Here is a 20,000-nt window from a genome sequence, read left to right on the forward strand (position 1 = left end):
TACCACTAAGCCACTGGTGCGTTTATGGCCGCACAAAAAGTCGGACAAGTCAAACACCACACAAAGTTACACTATGACTCCTCAGTCATACGTGTGCTTATTCTACTGTCATTTATTATTAATGTTAATTTATTGATATTAATCATGGAATGCTGTTACTAGAGAAAGTTACAGGAATGCACACTTCATCCTATGCTTACATTTCATTGTGCTACATGAGGATGTTTAAGGGGAACTAAATGTGATCTCTGAAAGGTGTACAAATGATTTCCAAAGCAGGACCCCCACCCAGACATATTGTACAATACTAATCCATAGCTTATGAAAAACAAGATTTCTTTTATTTTCATTACAAGTGGGCCAAATCACTAATATTAGAAAATAATCTCATGAAAATGACTCCTCTCATTTGAGTGTTATTATAAAAGATTGGTTTGAGACACGTGTGCTGCTGGTATTGCCACGTGTGATGTCGCTCACATGTGCTCCACTGAATGCTCAGGGAGTTGTTGTGTTTGCTCACACACATGAACAATTAGAGGGAACATTGATTGGGGCCACTCTTGTTGTCACCTGTCACTCACAGAGTTGCATTGCAAAATCATACAGAATAAATTGTAATGTGTTTATTTCGTTTAGAGTTCACATGGGATTTTTGATTTTCTGCGCGGCATTAATTTGCTGTGAGCAGTGCGCAATTGCGCAGGCGCGCACCTTAGAGGGAACGTTGGTTGGCAAGTATGGTTACCCCAGGCAGGGGCGCCGAAAAGGGGGGGGTAAAGGAGACGGATTCTAGGGGCCCATGATGGAGGGGGGGCCCAGAGAGGCCCCTAATGATGATGAAATTACAATGTTGCCGCTGTGTTGGGGGCCCTGTAAAGATTCTTTTCATGGGGCCCAAAATCCCTAGCGGCGCCCCTGACCCCAGGTTTGATTGATTGATTGAGACTTTTATTAGTAGGTTGCACAGTGAAGTACATATTCCGTACAATTGACCACTAAATGGTAACACCCGAATAAGTTTTTCAACTTGTTTAAGTCGGGGTCCACTTAAATTGATTCATGATACAGATATATACTATCATATATACTATCATCATAATACAGTCATCACACAAGATAATCACATTGAATTATTTACATTATTTACAATCAGGGGTGTGGAGGGAGGGGGGGTGGGGGTGGGGGGGGGAGATATGGACATCAAGTAGTGGACATAGAGAGAGAGAGAGGCATAAGAAAAAGAAAAAGTATCTGCATTTGATTGTTTACATTTGATTATTAGCAATCCGGGGAGGGTGTTAGTTTAGGGTTGTAGCTGCCTGGAGGTGAACTTTTATTGCGGTTTTGAAGGAGGATAGAGATGCCCTTTCTTTAATACCTGTTGGAAGCGCATTCCACATTGATGTGGCATAGAAAGAGAATGAGTTAAGACCTTTGTTAGTTCGGAATCTGGGTTTAACGTGTAACGGTAACCAGGCCCTTGGCAAAGGCCTAGTACCTGACTGCCCCCTAGCCAGGGATACGGTGAAGACCTCAACGGCGGAGCAGGCGGAAGACGGTCGATTTAAGAACTACCGCGACGGCTGCCATGGCGGAAGAAGGCTGCAGCAGAAAAGGGTCCCCCAGTCGTCTTGGACTCCATGCCTCTGGACCCTGACCCGTTTCTGTCAAGGATGGTGTGGTGACTGTCTGTGCACCACGTTAAACAAAGTCACGCACAGGCATCCTCCATAAAGGGATACACCCCTACCAGGAGGATCGTCATGTGATTAGCTATTATGTCTTTGCATGTAAGACCTAGTACTCCTTTGTAAGGTTCTGTTTGTTTCAAATGTGACTTATTTTTGAAGTAGTGAACACACCATCACTTGTTGGTTTCCAAGCCATGGAATCTTCCATCCTGGCTGCTGAACAATGACTTCCATTCAACATGGCCACCAAAACTTGAAGTGCATTTCTTTCTTCCTTTCTCTCGCCGCAAGACAGTCGACTGGCTACTTTCTCCCAAACCACTAATGAATCCTCCTCAGAGCCAATCCGCCTTTTCCCGCCCTTTATCCCGCGCTCTTGAGAAGAAAGTGTTGTGTGCAGGACTCTTTAACGGCCGCACAAATTGTGATGATACATTTTTTTTAATGGCCGCTGTGCTGTCAGCAGCTTAAAACGACTCTATTACAGCCCTCCTCCCTTTATGGAATCAATGTGTGTGTGTGTGTGTGTGTGTGTGTGTGTGTGTGTGTGTGTGTGTGTGTGTGCGCCGCAGGGCTGCAGTGGAGCGTCCACGGCGAGGTCCTGCTGGACGTAAGGTGGCTTATGAGACAGGAGGGGACGAGATGTCCATTAATAGACTCAGCATGCTGCTGAATTGATTGGCGGGGTCAGTCCATAAAGCACAGCCCTCCTCGCCATCCAAACAGGAGCATCATTATGTTGTTATTACAGCGAGGGGCGTACGTGGTGCCTTTTCAGCCGCGTCGGTGGCTCCGCAGCCAACTGTCGTGGCAGACTGTGCCGGCGCCCAAAGGTCGGACAATTAACAAGTTGGGCAAAGTTTCGAGAGAAGCGTAGCGTCCCTTTTCACGCATAAACCCAGCAAAAATAAAGCAAGGTAAAAAATGCCATCTAATGTGCCGATGATTACAAGTAGAGATGTCCGATAATGGCTTTTTTGCCGATATTCCGATATTGTCCAACTCTTATTTACCGATTCCGATATCAACCGATGTGGGATTAACACATTATTATGCCTAATTTTGTTGTGATGCCCCGCTGGATGCATTAAACAATGTAACAAGGTTTTCCAAAATAAATCAACTCAAGTTATGGAAAAAAATGCCAACATGGCACTGCCATATTTATTATTAAAGTCACAAAGTGCTTTTTTTTTTTTTAACATGCCTCAAAACTGCAGCTTGGAATTTGGGACATGCTGCGGGGGGTGTGAATTGTGGCGTCCCGGAAGAGTTAGTGCTGCAAGGGGTTCTGGGTATTTGTTCTGTTGTGTTTATGTTGTGTTACGGTGCGGATGTTCTCCCGAAATGTGTTTGTCATTCTTGTTTGGTGTGGGTTCAGCGTGGCGCATATTTGTAACAGTGTTAAAGTTGTTTATACGGCTACCCTCAGTGTGACCTGTATGGCTGTTGACCAAGTATGCGATGCATTCACTTGTGTGTGTGAAAAGCCGTAGATATTACGTGATTGGGCCTATTGGCGCTCTGTACTTCTCCCTACGTCCGTGTACACAGCGGCGTTTTAAAAAGTCATACATTTTACTTTTTGAAACCGATACCAATAATTTCCGATATTACATTTTAAAGAATTTATCGGCCGATATTATTGGCAGTCCGATATTATCAGACATCTCTAATGTAGACTATAAGGAAGTGTTTTACATTTAGAAAAACTAATAATAATATGACTCCTTTAATGCGCCCTATAATCCGGTGCGCCTTTGTATGAAAATAGACCTGACTAGACCCGCTCATCGGCAGTGCGCCTTATAATCCGGTGCGCCCTATGGTCCGGAAAATATGGTAGCTTTCCCCCCCGCAGTGCTGGCTTTTTTTCATGACAGAATCCAACCAAAATACCCCTTTTGACACCAAAATCATGTCATTTGTTCGCAAATCTTGTGAGAGTTCAGCAGAGTGAGCAAAAGTTAACAGAAGTTTATAAACAAGAATCAGATAAATCAACTTCACAGAGGGATTTTTGTTTTGTTTTATTTTTGTCTATATAAAACACAAATGTATCAAAACTAGAGATGTCCGATAATGGCTTTTTTGCCGATATCCGATATTCTGATATTGTCCAACTCTTAATTACCGATTTTGATATCAACCGATACCGATATATACAGTCGTGGAATTAACACATTATTATGCCTAATTTTGTTGTGATGCCCCGCTGGATGCATTAAACAATGTAACAAGGTTTTCCAAAATAAATCAACTCAAGTTATGGAAAAAAATGCCAACATGGCACTGCCATATTTATTATTGAAGTCACAAAGTGCTTTTTTTTTTTTTTTAACATGCCTCAAAACTGCAGCTTGGATTTTGGGACATGCTGCGGGGGGTGTATATTGTGGCGTCCCGGAAGAGTTAGTGCTGCAAGGGGTTCTGGGTATTTGTTCTGTTGTGTTTATGTTGTGTTACGGTGCGGATGTTCTCCCGAAATGTGTTTGTCATTCTTGTTTGGTGTGGGTTCACAGTGTGGCGCATATTTGTAACAGTGTTAAAGTTGTTTATACGGCTACCCTCAGTGTGACCTGTATGGCTGTTGACCAAGTATGTTTTGCATTCACTTGTGTGTGTGAAAAGCCGTAGATATTATGTGATTGGGCCGGCACGTAAAGGCAGTGCCTTCAAGGTTTATTGGCGCTCTGTACTTCTCCCTACGGCCGTGTACACAGTGGCGTTTTAAAAAAACATAAATTTTACTTTTTGAAACCAATACCGATAATTTCCGATATTACATTTTAAAGCATTTATCGGCCGATAATATCGGCAGTCTGATATTATCGGACATCTCTAATGAAAACCCAAACAGCAAAATTTAGTTTTGTAAAGTGTTTGTCTTTTCTATTTCTTCTTCTTTAGATGATGCGTACACAAGTGAAAAGTCCTGAAAACTATTTGTGACGTCAAAGGCAAACATTTCATATTCCAGCCAGTTATTGATCATTTCTGCCAGTTATTGATGTTATAGTACGTGCACGCAGATGACCTGCAGGCTTCATTGGACTAACGGCTGCTCCATCTGTACTCCATCAAAGGTCCGCTATTCAACATGGAGCACTAATTCCTGTTAATCTGTGCTTTTTTTCTTCATTAGCCGTCTTTTGACCTTTTAACACGTCAGACAACCTTCGGAGAGGATTACCGGCCTCCTCCTCCTCACACTGTGCACACTTTATCAATAAATGAGAAGGTGTGCCAGTACCCTTCATCATGTCCAATTAGAGGTGGAACAATCAAAAAATCACCAAATCGGTGTAGCTTTTTTAATTGCTGTAACTCTCGAAATAGTTCATATTTCTGTCAGTTTTAAACTTTAAATCTAATAATACATATTAGGGTCAATATATCAATATATAAAGTACGTTTCTTACAAGTATCATCCCTGCAGGACGAGGAATAGCTAAACATGCTTCACTACACACCGTAGCTCACCGGCGTCACAATGTAAACAAACGCCATTGGTGGATCTACACCTAACATCCACTGTAATTATACCAAGTACAGTAGCGTATCTAGTCGATACTACTATGGTTACATCGATATTTTTTTAGAATCACAAAATCTGTTTTCCCTATTTTTAAAATTGATATCATATTTATAAACTCAGAAAATATGTCCCTGGACACACAAGGACTTAAATTATGACCAATGTATGATCCTGTAACGACTTGGTATCGGATCGATACCTAAATTTGTGGTATCATCCAGAACTAATGTAAAGTATCAAACAACAGAAGAATAAGTGATTATTACATTTTAACAGAAGTGTAGATAGAACATGTTAAAAGAGAAAGTAAGCAGATATTAACAGTAAATGAACAAGTAGATTAATAATTCATTTTCTACCACTTGTCTTTAATAATTTTGACAAAATAATAGAATGGAAAATGACACAATATGTCACTGCATATGTCAGCAGCTAAATTAGGAATCTTTGTTTGCTTACTTACTAATAAAAGACAAATTGTCTTGTATGTTCACTATTTTATTTAAGGCCAAAATTGCAATAATAAAGATATGTTTAATGTATCATAAGATTTTTTGGTCAAATAAAGCCAATAATGCAATTTTTTACGAATATAACTAATTTGCAACGTTGTTAAGAAGTCAGTTTTAAAAAACATATGTCTAATCAACGCTGTATCAATGTTTTCTGCCGGCTAGGAAAGTAACAGTTTTTTTCTTATTTATTTATTTTCTTGTATATCATATATGAAGTATAGCCACATGGTATTTATGATAAAGACATATATGTGGGCTCTGTACCGAGGATGTCGTTGTGGCTTGTACAGCCCTTTGAGACACTTGTGATTTAGGGCTATATAAATAAACATTGATTGATTGATTGATTACAGTCTCTCAAGAAAAAAATTGTAACAAATAGCATAAAAAAACTAGAAAACTACCGTATTTTTCGGACTATAAGTGGCAGTTTGTTTCATAGTTTGTGCGACTTATACTCAGGAGCGACTTATGTGTGAAATTATTAACACATTACCGTAAAATATCAAATAATATTATTTAGCTCATTCACGTAAGAGATTAGACGTATAAGATTTCATGGGATTTAGCGATTAGGAGTGACAGATTGTTTGGTAAACGTATAGCATGTTCTATATGTTATAGTTATTTGAATGACTCTTACCATAATATGTTACGTTAACATACCAGGCACGTTCTCAGTTGGTTATTTATGCGTCATATAACGTACACTTTTTCAGCCTGTTGTTCACTATTCTTCATTTATTTTAAATTGCCTTTCAAATGTCTATTCTTGGTGTTGGGTTTTATCAACTAAATTTCTCCAAAAAATGTGACTTATACTCCAGTGCGACTTACATGTGTTTTTTTCCTTCTTTATTATGCATTTTCGACCGGTGCGACTTATACTCCGGAGCGACTTATACTCCGAAAAATACGGTACTCGGTTAGCGCATACCTCTGCCAAGACCTACTTTCTGGACAGTGGTCCGCATCATCCCCAAAATGTAATTGCTTGTTCTTTTCCCCATTTCAGACATTTACTAAAAGACAGATGAAACTCTGCCCATAACTTTTTGTTAACTTCCCAAGCTCTGTATGCCGCTAGCATACCCGCACAGAGACAGAAACTTAATTATTTATAAATTATTTGGATCAGGCCCCAAATCGAGTCTGTTGATCCTTATCACATATCGGAAGTTTCCTAAATGATTCATGAAAATCTGTCTTTGACATGTAGTGTTATTTTGCTGACTGGCAGACAGACCAACCAACAATTACACAACTTCCTGGTGAAGGTAATAATTTAGGTGAGATAACAGGAGTGGGGGGAGATTTTAACCTTCCCAAGCCATAGTATAAAAAAACAATAATAATAAAAAAAAAAAAAAATATATATATATATATTATTATATATTAAATATATATATATATATATATATATATATATATATATATATGTATATATATATATATATATATATATATATATATATATATATATATATATATATATATATATATATATAATATACTATATATTATTATATATTAAATATATATATATATATATATACTATATATATTATTATATATTAAATATATATTTTTATATATATATATATATATATATATATATATATATATATATATATATATATATATATATATATATATATATATATATATATATATATATACAAAACCCAAAACCAGTGAAGTTGGCACGTTGTTTAAATGGTAAATAAAAACAGAATTCAATGATTTGCAAATCCTTTTCAACCTATATTCAATTGAATAGACTGCAAAGACAAGATTTGTAATGTTCGAACTGGTAAACTTTGTTATATTTTGCAAATATTAGCTCATTTGGAATTTGATGCCTGCAACATGTTTCAAAAAAGCTGGCACAAGTGGCAAAAAAGACTGAGAAAGTTGAGGAATGCTCATCAAACACTTATTTGGAACATCTCACAGGTGAACAGGCTAATTGGGAACAGGTGGGTGCCATGATTGGGTATAAAAGCAGCTTCCATGAAATGCTCAGTCATTCACAAACAAGGATGGGGCGAGGGTCACCACTTTGTCAACAAATGCGTGAGCAAATTGTCGAACAGTTTAAGAACAACATTTCTCAACCAGCTATTGTAGCAATTCAGGGATTTCACCATCTACGGTCCGTAATATCATCAGAAGGTTCGGAGAATCTGGAGAAATCACTGCACGTAAGCGGCAAGGCGGAAAACCAACATTGAGTGCGGTACTGCATCAAAACGTGACATCAGTGTGTAAAGGATATCACCACATGGGCTCAGGAACACTTCAGAAAAGCACTGTCAGTAACTACAGTTCGTCACTACATCTGTAAGTGCAAGTTAAAACTCTACTACGCCATTTATCAACAACACCCAGAAACGCCGCCGGCTTCACCGAGCCCGAGCTCATCTGTAAAAGTGTTCTGTGGTCTGACGAGTCCACATTTCAAATTGTTTTTGGAAACTGTGGACAAATGGCCCAGGCGTGGTGCCGTCGCGGCCGTGTTTGCTGCCGAGTCAAAACGCTCTCCTAAATTACCGCTCATCTTCACAAGCAGCAACGTGGGAATTCGGACGCTCGCAGGGAGCGCCGTCATCTCATGCGGCAAAACACTTTGGGCATTTTTAAAAGACAGGCCGAGCACAGTGACATACGTCGAGCTCCTTCGTATTCCACACAGCTACAGGCTGCCAAAATGCAGAAGCTTTTTGTTTTGATGCTTGCACCTCCTGAGGCCACCATCCCTATTTCCAAACCTGTTGTGCCTTCTTCTCCATAATGCAGCTCGTCTTTTTTTTTTTCTTTGCGCAAAGCATGTGTCCACAATCATTTATTATCTTTTTGTCCCCTGGATGGGTCTGTTGATGGGAGAGTATTTTTAGCTTTAGAGGAAAGGAAGAGAGACAAATGGAAGCACCTCTGAGACAGATGAGGTGGAACTTTCAACAGACCAATGAGCTGTGATGCTGCAGAGAGAGAGAGAGAGAGAGAGAGCTAATGAGTGTGCTCTAATGCATCTCTCGAAACTTCATTGCTTTGAATGCCACGGCGAGACCACCTTCCCGCCTCCACATGAGCATGTCAGGGCCCAGCCACAGCGTTAGGTATGGCTGAGGAATGCATCGCAAAATCATCCTCTGCAATTACAGTATAAAATAATAATACTCAATCGGCTCTTTTTTACCATTAGCCCCTTTTAGACAAATGAGCGAGGCATCATATTCTCAGTCTAAGGGGTTGTGCAAATATTTTTGTTTTATTTATATTTTTTATTATAAAAATAAACAAATCTATACTATTTCATATAATATGTACACTGTATATAGAGTATTTCTTTATAGCTGAATAGGCTAACCCAAAGTATGCCAGTATCATAATTTTAAAGTAATATTTCTGTGGTATTATATTTTCAGACATTATAATAACTTTATTTTAACAATGAATATTATTATTAATTATTTTTTATGTTTTATATATGCATGTATAGTATTTATTTATTTTAAAATAGTAATACTAATTTTCTAGTGTTATTTGACAATTAAGTAGTAGTAATATACTGTTTTTCATTTATATTTTTTATTATTAAAAAAAAAAATCTATACTATTTCATATAATATGTATGTACTGTATATAGAGTATTTCTTTATAGCTGAATAGGCTAACCCAAAGTATGCCAGTATCATCATTTTAAAGGAATATTCGTGTGGTATTATATTTTCAGACATTATAATAACTTGCCTGACATAATATATATTTTAACAATTAATATTATTATTAATTTTTTTAATATATATGTATGTATAGTATTTATTTATTTTAAAATAGTAATACTAATTTTCTAGTGTTATTTGGCAATGAAGTAGTAGTAATATACTGTTTTTCATTTATATTTTTTATTATAAAAAAAAAATCTATACTATTTCATATAATGTGTATGTACTGTATATAGAGTATTTCTTTATAGCTGAATAGGCTAACCCAAAGTATGCCAGTATCATCATTTTAAAGGAATATTCGTGTGGTATTATATTTTCAGACATTATAATAACTTGCCTGACATAATTATTATTTTAACAATTAATATTATTATTTTTTTTAATATATATGTATGTATAGTATTTATTTATTTTTAAATAGTAATACTAATTTTCTAGTGTTATTTGGCAATGAAGTAGTAGTAATATACTGTTTTTCATTTATATTTTTTATTATAAAAAAAAAAATCTATACTATTTCATATAATATGTATGTACTGTATTTAGAGTATTTCTTTATAGCTGAATAGGCTAACCCAAAGTATGCCAGTATCATCATTTTAAAGGAATATTCCTGTGGTATTATATTTTCAGACATTATAATAACTTGCCTGACATAATATATATTTTAACAATTAATATTTTTATTAATTATTTTTTATATATGTATGTATAGTATTTATTTATTTTTAAATAGTAGTACTAATTTTCTAGTGTTATTTGGCAATTAAGTAGTAGCAATATACTGTTTTTCATTTATATTTTTTATGATAAAAAAAACTAATCTATACTATTTCAAACAATATGTATGTACTGTATATAGAGTATTTCTTTATAGCTGAATAGGCTAACCAAAGTATGCCAGTATCATCATTGTAAAGTAATATTTGTGTGGTATTATATTTTCAGACATTATAATAACTTGCCTGACATACTTATTATTTCAACAATTAATATTATTATTCATTTGTTTTTATTTTGTATATAATATATGTATGTATACCGGTAGTATTTATTTTTAAATAGTAATACTAATTTTCTAGTGTTATTTGGCAATTAAGTAGTAGTAATATACTGTTTTTCATTTATATTTTTTATTATGAAAAACAAACAAATCTATACTATTTCATATCATATGTGCACTGTATATAAAGTATTTCTTTATAGCTGAATAGGCTAACCCAAAGTATGCCAGTATCATCATTTTAAAGTAATATTTGTGAGGTATTATGTTTTCAGACATTATAATAACTTGCCTGACATAATTATTATTTTAACAATTATTATTTATTTTTTTTAATATATATATGTTTGTAAAGTATTTATTCATTTTTAAATAGTAATACTAATTTTCTAGTGTTATTTGGCAATTAAGTAGTAGCAATATACTGTTTTTCATTTATATTTTTTATTATAAAAAAAAACCAAATCTATACTATTTCATATAATATGTATGTACTGTATATAGAGTATTTCTTTATAGCTGAATAGGCTAACCCAAAGTATGCCGGTATCATCATTTTAAAGGAATATCCGTGTGGTATTATATTTTCAGACATTATAATAACTTGCCTGACATAATTATTATTTTAACAATTAATATTATTATTATTTTTTGTAATATATATGTATGTATAGTATTTATTTATTTTTAAATAGTAATACTAATTTTCTAGTGTTATTTGGCAATTAAGTAGTAGTAATATACTATTCTACATTTATATTTTTTATTATAAAAAAAAAATCTATACTATTTCATATAATATGTATGTACTGTATTTAGAGTATTTCTTTATAGCTGAATAGGCTAACCCAAAGTATGCCAGTATCATCATTTTAAAGGAATATTCGTGTGGTATTATATTTTCAGACATTATAATAACTTGCCTGACATAATATATATTTTAACAATTAATATTATTATTAATTTTTTTAATATATATGTATGTATAGTATTTATTTATTTTAAAATAGTAATACTCATTTTCTAGTGTTATTTGACAATTAAGTAGTAGTAATATACTGTTTTTCATTTATATTTTTTATTATAAAAAAAAAATCTATACTATTTCATATAATATGTATGTACTGTATATAGAGTATTTCTTTATAGCTGAATAGGCTAACCCAAAGTATGCCAGTATCATCATTTTAAAGGAATATCCGTGTGGTATTATATTTTCAGACATTATAATAACTTGCCTGACATAATTATTATTTTAACAATTAATATTATTATTATTTTTTGTAATATATATGTATGTATAGTATTTATTTATTTTTAAATAGTAATACTAATTTTCTAGTGTTATTTGGCAATTAAGTAGTAGTAATATACTATTTTTCATTTATATTTTTTATTATAAAAAAAACAAATCTATACTATTTCATGTAATATGTATGTACTGTATATAGAGTATTTCTTTATAGCTGAATAGGCTAACCCAAAGTATGCCAGTATCATCATTTTAAAGTAATATTTGTGTGGTATTATATTTTCAGACATTATAATAACTTGCCTGACATAATTATTATTTTAACAATTAATATTATTATTAATTCGTTTTTATTTTTTATATAATACATGTATGTATAGTTTTTTTTTTTTTAAATAGTAATACTAATTTTGTAGTGTTATTTGTCAATTAAGTAGTAGTAATATAATATTTTTCATTTATATTTTTTATTATAAAAAAAAAATCTATACTATTTCATATAATATGTATGTACTGTATTTAGAGTATTTCTTTATAGCTGAATAGGCTAACCCAAAGTATGCCAGTATCATCATTTTAAAGGAATATTCGTGTGGTATTATATTTTCAGACATTATAATAACTTGCCTGACATAATCATTATTTTAACAATTAATATTATTATTTATTTTTTTTATATATATATATGTTTGTAAAGTATTCATTCATTTTTAAATAGTAATACTAATTTTCTAGTGTTATTTGGCAATTAAGTAGTAGCAATATACTGTTTTTCATTTATATTTTTTATTATAAAAAAAACCAAATATATACTATTTCATATAATATGTATGTACTGTATATAGAGTATTTCTTTATAGCTGAATAGGCTAACCCAAAGTATGCCAGTATCATCATTTTAAAGTAATATTTGTGAGGTATTATGTTTTCAGACATTATAATAACTTGCCTGACATAATTATTATTTTAACAATTAATATTATTAATTATTTTTTATATATGTATGTATAGTATTTATTTATTTTTAAATAGTAATACTAATTTTCTAGTGTTATTTGGCAATTAAGTAGTAGTAATATACTGTTTTTCATTTATATTTTTTATTATAAAAAACAAACTAATCTATACTATTTCATATCATATGTACACTGTATATAAAGTATTTATTTATAGCTGAATAGGCTAACCCAAAGTATGCTAGTTTCATAATTTTAAAGTAATATTTGTGTGGTATTATATTTTCAGACATTATAACAACTTGCCTGACATAATTATTATTTTAACAATTAATATTATTATTAATTATTTTTTATATATGTATGTATAGTATTTATTTATTTTTAAATAGTAGTACTAATTTTCTAGTGTTATTTGGCAATCAAGTAGTAGCAATATACTGTTTTTCATTTATATTTTTTATGATAAAAAAACTAATCTATACTATTTCATATAATATGTATGTACTGTATTTAGAGTATTTCTTTATAGCTGAATAGGCTAACCAAAGTATGCCAGTATCATCATTTTAAAGTAATATTTGTGTGGTATTATATTTTCAGACATTATAATAACTTGTCTGACATACTTATTATTTCAACAATTAATATTATTATTAATTTGTTTTTATTTTGTTTATAATATATGTATGTATATTATTTATTTTTAAATAGTAATACTAATTTTCTAGTGTTATTTGGCAATTAAGTAGTAGTAATATACTGTTTTTCAGTTACATTTTTTATTATTAAAAAAACAATCTATACTATTTCATGTAATATGTATGTACTGTATATAGAGTATTTCTTTATAGCTGAATAGGCTAACCCAAAGTATGCCAGTATCACCATTTTAAAGTAATATTTGTGTGGTATTATATTTTCAGACATTATAATAGCTTGCCTGACATACTTATTATTTAAACAATTAATATTATTATTAATTTGTTTTTATTTTTTATATAATATATGTATGTATAGTATTTATTTTTAAATAGTAATACTAATTTTCTAGTGTTATTTGTCAAATAGGTAGTAGTAATATACTGTTTTTCATTTATATTTTTTATTATAAAAACAAACAAATCTATGCTATTTCATATAATATTTATGTACTGTATTTAGAGTATTTCTTTATAGCTGAATAGGCTAACCCAAAGTATGCCAGTATCGTCATTTTAAAGTATTAATTGTGTGGTATTATATTTTCAGACATAATAACTTGCCTGACATAAATATTATTTTAACAATTTTTTTTTTTTTTTTTTTTTTTTAAATATATTTGTATGTATAGTATTTATTTATTTTGAAATGTAATACTAATTTTCTAGTGTTATTTGGCAATTAGGTAGTAGTATTTTTTTTAAGTAATATTTCTGTGGTATTATATTTTCAGACATAATAACTTGCCTGACATAAATATTATTTTGACAATATTATTATTTTTTAAATATAATATACAGTCGTGGTCAAAAGTTTACATACACTTGTAAAGAACATAATGTCATGGCTGTCTTGAGTTTCCAATAATTTCTACAACTCTTATTTTTTTTGTGATGTAGTGATTGGAGCACATACTTGTTGGTCACAAAAAACATTCATGAAGTTTGGTTCTTTTATGAATTTATTATGGGTCTACTGAAAATGTGACGAAATCTGCTGTGTCAAAAGTATACATACAGCAATGTTAATATTTGCTTACATGTCCTTTGGCAAGTTTCACTGCAATAAGGCACTTTTGGTAGCCATCCACAAGCTTCTGCTTGAATTTTTGACCACTCCTCGTGACAAAAAATTGGTGCAGTTCAGCTAAATGTGTTGGTTTTCTGACATGGACTTGTTTCTTCAGCATTGTCCATACGTTTAAGTCAGGACTTTGGGAAGGCCATTCTAAAACCTTAATTCTAGCCTGATTTAGCCATTCCTTTACCACTTTTGACGTGTGTTTGGGGTCATTGCCCTGTTGGAACACCCAACTGCGCCCAAGACCCAACCTCCGGGCTGAGGATTTTAGGTTGTCCTGAAGAATTTGGAGGTAATCCTCCTTTTTCATTGTCCCATTTACTCTCTGTAAAGCACCAGTTCCATTGGCAGCAAAACACGCCCAGAGCATAATACTACCACCACCATGCTTGACGGTAGGCTTGGTGTTCCTGGGATTAAAGGCCTCACCTTTTCTCCTCCAAACATATTACTGGGTATTGTGGCCAAACAGCTAAATTTTTGTTTTATCTGACCACAGAACTTTCCTCCAGAAGGTCTTATCTTTGTCCATGTGATGTCAGAGAGTAAATGGGACAATGACAAAGGAGGATTACCTCCAAATTCTCCAGGACAACCTAAAATCATCAGCCCGGAGGTTGGGTCTTGGGCTCCAACCCTCCCCGCAACCCCAAAAGGGACAAGCAGTAGAAAGTGGATGGATGGAATATAGGTAGTAAAATTCATATTATTAGACATAAAACATTAAGATCAATTGTTTACCAACATACTGTACATGATATAACATGTTATACTTTACTAGTATGTGATTATATTCTGATTTATAGTGTCCCATGTGCTGATGGGCGGAGCAATGTTCCCTCTAAGGTGCGCGCCTGTGCTATTGCGCACTGCTCAAGCGTCCTCTGCGCACAGCAAATCTATGCCACGCACAAAATCAAATAAAAAAATGAGCGCATAACAATTTTCGACACGACAGAGAAAACAGTTTTCGTCATCATTGTTCAAATATTGTAACGTCTGTCGAGACGCTTTGAGGACATGAATTCCATCCATCACTTTACTGAGCAAAACTCTTCATTGTCGGCCATAAACACATCACCAAAACATTAGTAAAAAAATGATATCTAGCAAAAGTGGTCATTTTCTGCAGTACAAACCAGACCAAAAGCAACTTTGTTATATCAACAGCAGCCGCTCGCTCTTTCTCACTTGCGCCAACACATGCACATATGGCACTTAGCCAGTGATGCGTTTACAGCCACACAAAAAGTCAGACAACTCCAACACCACACATAAAGTGTCATTCCAGGTCGTTACACTATGATTTACCAATCCAATGTGTGCTTATTCTAGTGTCATTTATTAGGAATCTTAATTTATAAATATTAATCATGAAACGCTGTTAGTTTATTAAATAAATACTAATAAAAATATATTTTTTACAAACAGGAAGTTGCAGGAATGTACACATGATCCCCTGCTTACATCTCATTGTGCAACATGTGAATGTTTTAATGGGAACTAAATGCAATGTCTGAAAGGGCTACAAATTATTTCCAAAGCAGGACCTCCACCCGGACAAACAATACAAGTACACAGTTCATGAAAAACAATATTTGTTGTTATTGTTATTGTAAGTGGGCCTAAACACTTATATTAGAAAATAACCTCATGGAAATGACTGCTGTCATTTGATTATAATAATAAGAGAATGTTGTCTGTCTATCTGTGTTGGCCCTGCGATGAGGTGGGGACTTGTCCAGGGTGTACCCCGCCTTCCGCCCGAATGCAGCTTAAATAGGCTCCAGCACCCCCCGCGACCCCGAAAGGGACAAGCGGTAGAAAATGGATGGACGAATGGAGATTGAACTTGTTATTTAGTCAGGTTTGGGACAGGTGTGCTGCTGGTGTAGCCACAGTGTGCACGTCTGACCTCGCTCACATGGGCGCCACTCAATGCTCAGGGAGTTTTTGCCTTTGCTCACACACATGAACAATTAGAGGGAACATTGGAGGCGGAGCAACCAGCAGGTTTGTGGGCGGGACCGTGCGGAGGCTAAGCTTTAGTTGGGGCTTTATGAGGCAAGAAGTAGAGGAGAGTAGGGATGAAAGTGATGTTATGGGCTGATGTCTGCGCTAATCTGTAGCACATCTGTGCACACCACTGTAAGCCCATGCCACACACACACACACACACACACACACACACACACACACACACGCACGCACACTATGAGTGGCTCAACACTGTAGTGGCGTGGAAGGGCGGACATGGACTTTGTGTTACACGCCGAGAAGATGCCCAGACCTAGTTGTATACCTTGGGACCTGCATGGGTCTGAGAAGCATAGAGGTAAAGCAGACTCACCTTTGACCTCTGTGTGTGTGTGTGTGTGTGTGTGTGTGTGGTAGCTGCAGTACGGTGACCTTTCATTTGACGAGGTTGCGTAAAGAAGATATATACTGTATGCATGCACACCTACTCCGCTTGTACAATTAAGAGTAACCCTGTGATCCGCAATATATGGAAGTACACGTATTTACGTGAGATTGTGTTTGTGACATCAAGATATGTTGATGAAATTGCATCACAGCCTCTTTCACGCAGAAAACCTGCAAGATTTCAGCAGTACAGCCGGCATTTATGTGACTGTTCCTTTCACACAGGACCCAGCAAAGGGGAGACCGTATGCACTTTTTCACAGCAAAAGGGCATCATATCATTAGATGTAGGACGATGTCTGGTGCATTGTACAGTACAGTGTAGGGTCGTCCCGATACCAATATTTTGGTACCGGTATCGGTACCAAAATGTATTTCGATACTTTTCGATACTAAAAATGGCATTATTGGCTTGATTTTAACAAAAAATCTTAGGGTACATTAAACATATGTTTCTTATTGCAAGTTTGTCCTTAAATAAACTAGTGAACATACAAGACAACTTGTCTTTAATTAGTAAGTAAGCAAATAAAGGCTCCTAATTTAGCTGCTGACATATGCAGTAACATATTGTGTCATTTTACATTCTATTATTTTGTCAACATTATTAAGGACAAGTGGTAGAAAATGAATTATTAATCTACTTGTTCATTTACTGTTAATATCTGCTTACTTTTCTCTTCTACACTTCTGTTAAAATGTAATAATCACTTATTCTTCTGTTGTTTGATACTTTACATTAGTTTTGGATGATACCACAAATTTGGGTATCAATCCGATACCAAGTAGTTACAGGATCATACATTGGTCATATTCAAAGTCCTCATGTGTCCAGGGACGTATTTCCTGAGTTTATAAACATAATATACTTTTTTTTTTTTTAAACGAAAAAAGATTTTGTGATGCTAAAAAATATTGATTTAATCATAATAGTATCGACTAGATACGCTCATGTACTTGGTATCATTACAGTGGATGTCAGGTGTAGATCCACCATGTGTCCAGGGACATATTTCCTGAGTTTATAAACTTATGCATTTTTGAAAAACGAAAGAAAATATTGATGTAATTATAGTAGTATCGACTAGATACGCCCTTGTAATTGGTATCATTACAGTGGATGTCAGGTGTAGATCCACCAATGGCGTTTGTTTACATTGTGAACCTGGGAGCTACGGTGTGTAGTGAAGCATGTTTAGCTATTCCTCGTCCTGCAGGGATGATACTTGTAAGAAACGTACTTTATTTGTCGCCATGGAGGCGAGGATGAGTGATTTAGAAGTAGCTAAAACACTGCAGACTGCGGCTGGACGTTAGCCGCTAGCTAGCTAGCCATGTCTTAAAGCACCTCTTCCTGAGGGCGTTTCAGTGTTATAACTTCACCTTTATCGTTAGTTTTTAAGCCAAAATGCGTCCGTTCTCCCTTTTCTGTCTACACACTGTGTCTGCTTGTAAGTACTCTGTGATTGTGCGCTGCCAAACATGCTCCTCTGCTTGTAAAACCAGCAATGTCACAGCCGTTAAAAAAAATGGTGGGGACCGGTACTTTTTAGAGACGGTATAGTACCGAATATGATTCATTAGTATTGCGGTACTATGCTAGTACCGGTATACCGTAAAACCCTAGTACGGTGGGTAGTACACAAGAGTGTGTGGAATACCCTTACACACAGGTGGCGTCCTGACTCTGTTATGGCTCCGATTCAACTTCAGAAGGTGGAAAATTGCCAGGTCAACTTTATCCTCCCATATAATGTCCTTGCTGTTCATGCAGAATGGCTACATAAGAAAAGAGGAGAGAAGTGAGTGTCCCTGTCCTGGCATTGTTGAATACGCTTGCACACAGCATTTTTACCAGCATGACATCGTCGTTGAATGATTTTCCGGCCTCTCGTCTTTTTACTTTGCTCCATCGTTGAAACTTAAAAAAGAAAAGGAAAGTCACAGGGCTTGATCAGATGCAAAACAATACAAAATAAAAAGTCACACAAACACATTTTTTTTAATAATAATAAATAAGCAAATAAATTGTGACAAAACCATATCAAAAGTAACAACAACAAAAAACAATAATAGTGTAGGATCAATACAAAAAAATAATAAAGATAATAAATAATAATAATGTGTATGTGTGAATGTGGAAATAGTGTCAAAGCGCTTTGAGTTCCTTAAAAAGGTAGAAAAGTGGACATTGTTGATTGTCATGTCATGTTCGGTTGTACATTGTGGACGCCGTCTTTGCTCCACAGTAAGTCTTTGCTGTCGTCCAGCATTCTGTTTTTGTTTACTTTTGTAGCCAGTTCAGTTTTAGTTTCGTTCTGCATAACCTTCCCTAAGCTCCAATGCCTTTTCTTAGGGGCACTCACCTTTTGTTTATTTTTGGTTTAAGCATTGGACTGTCAATACGTGGTCCTTGGGTTTTGTTTTCCCGGAATGCAAAGGAAAGTTGGCGCGGGCAAGACGTGAATGTAAGTACATATTTTCATTTTAAACACTAACAGACTACAAAAAAGGAAACAAACAAAAGGCGCGTACAATGGCGGAGAACAAACTAGACTAATGAAACAAAACTAGCACAAAGGCAGAAACTATTAACAATAAACAAAAACTTACTGTGGCATGGCATGAAGCATGAACTATGGTCAACAGGAATATCATGGGTAGCAGTAGCATGGATGGATAGATAATGTCACAAGGGCGAACGACAGAAACAGACCGGCTTAAATAGCAGTGACATGATCAGTGAAAACAGGTGCGTGACATGACAGGTGAAAACTATGGTGACAAAACAAACAAAAGTGCACAAAGAGTCCAAAAACAAAACCGAACATGACTAAAACAAAACATGATCACACAGACATGACATAGACACCTTTTTACCTGCACGCGGCCTCCCGCTGTTTCCGACATCTACAAAGCAATGAGCTACCTGCTGCCACCTACTGATATGGAAGAGTATTACACGGTTACTCTGCCGAGCTCTAGACAGCACCGACACTCAACAACAACACATCATTCGCAGACTATATTTACTGGTTTGCAAAAAAAACATTTTTAACCCAAATAGGTGAAATTAGATCATCTCCCACGGCACACCAGACTGTA

At 34.5% G+C, this 20,000-nt stretch overlaps 1 protein-coding gene across 9 annotated transcripts in view; it reads left to right on the top strand.

The window, feature by feature from the left end:
• Positions 1–20,000, top strand: part of kaznb (kazrin, periplakin interacting protein b) — a 327,532-nt gene that overhangs the window by 181,634 nt on the left and 125,898 nt on the right. Inside the window, exon 1 of one of the 9 annotated variants that reach the window (XM_062037870.1) lies at positions 16,719–16,806. The exons of the other annotated variants lie outside the window; for them this stretch is intronic. Coding sequence (XP_061893854.1) covers positions 16,725–16,806 — 82 coding nt within the window. The 5' untranslated portion in view covers positions 16,719–16,724. Of the gene's footprint in view, positions 1–16,718; positions 16,807–20,000 lie in introns of those variants that run through there. 9 annotated transcript variants of the gene reach the window in all.

This window comes from Entelurus aequoreus, linkage group LG26 (assembly GCF_033978785.1).
Source record: "Entelurus aequoreus isolate RoL-2023_Sb linkage group LG26, RoL_Eaeq_v1.1, whole genome shotgun sequence".
NCBI classification, from domain to species: domain Eukaryota; kingdom Metazoa; phylum Chordata; class Actinopteri; order Syngnathiformes; family Syngnathidae; genus Entelurus; species Entelurus aequoreus.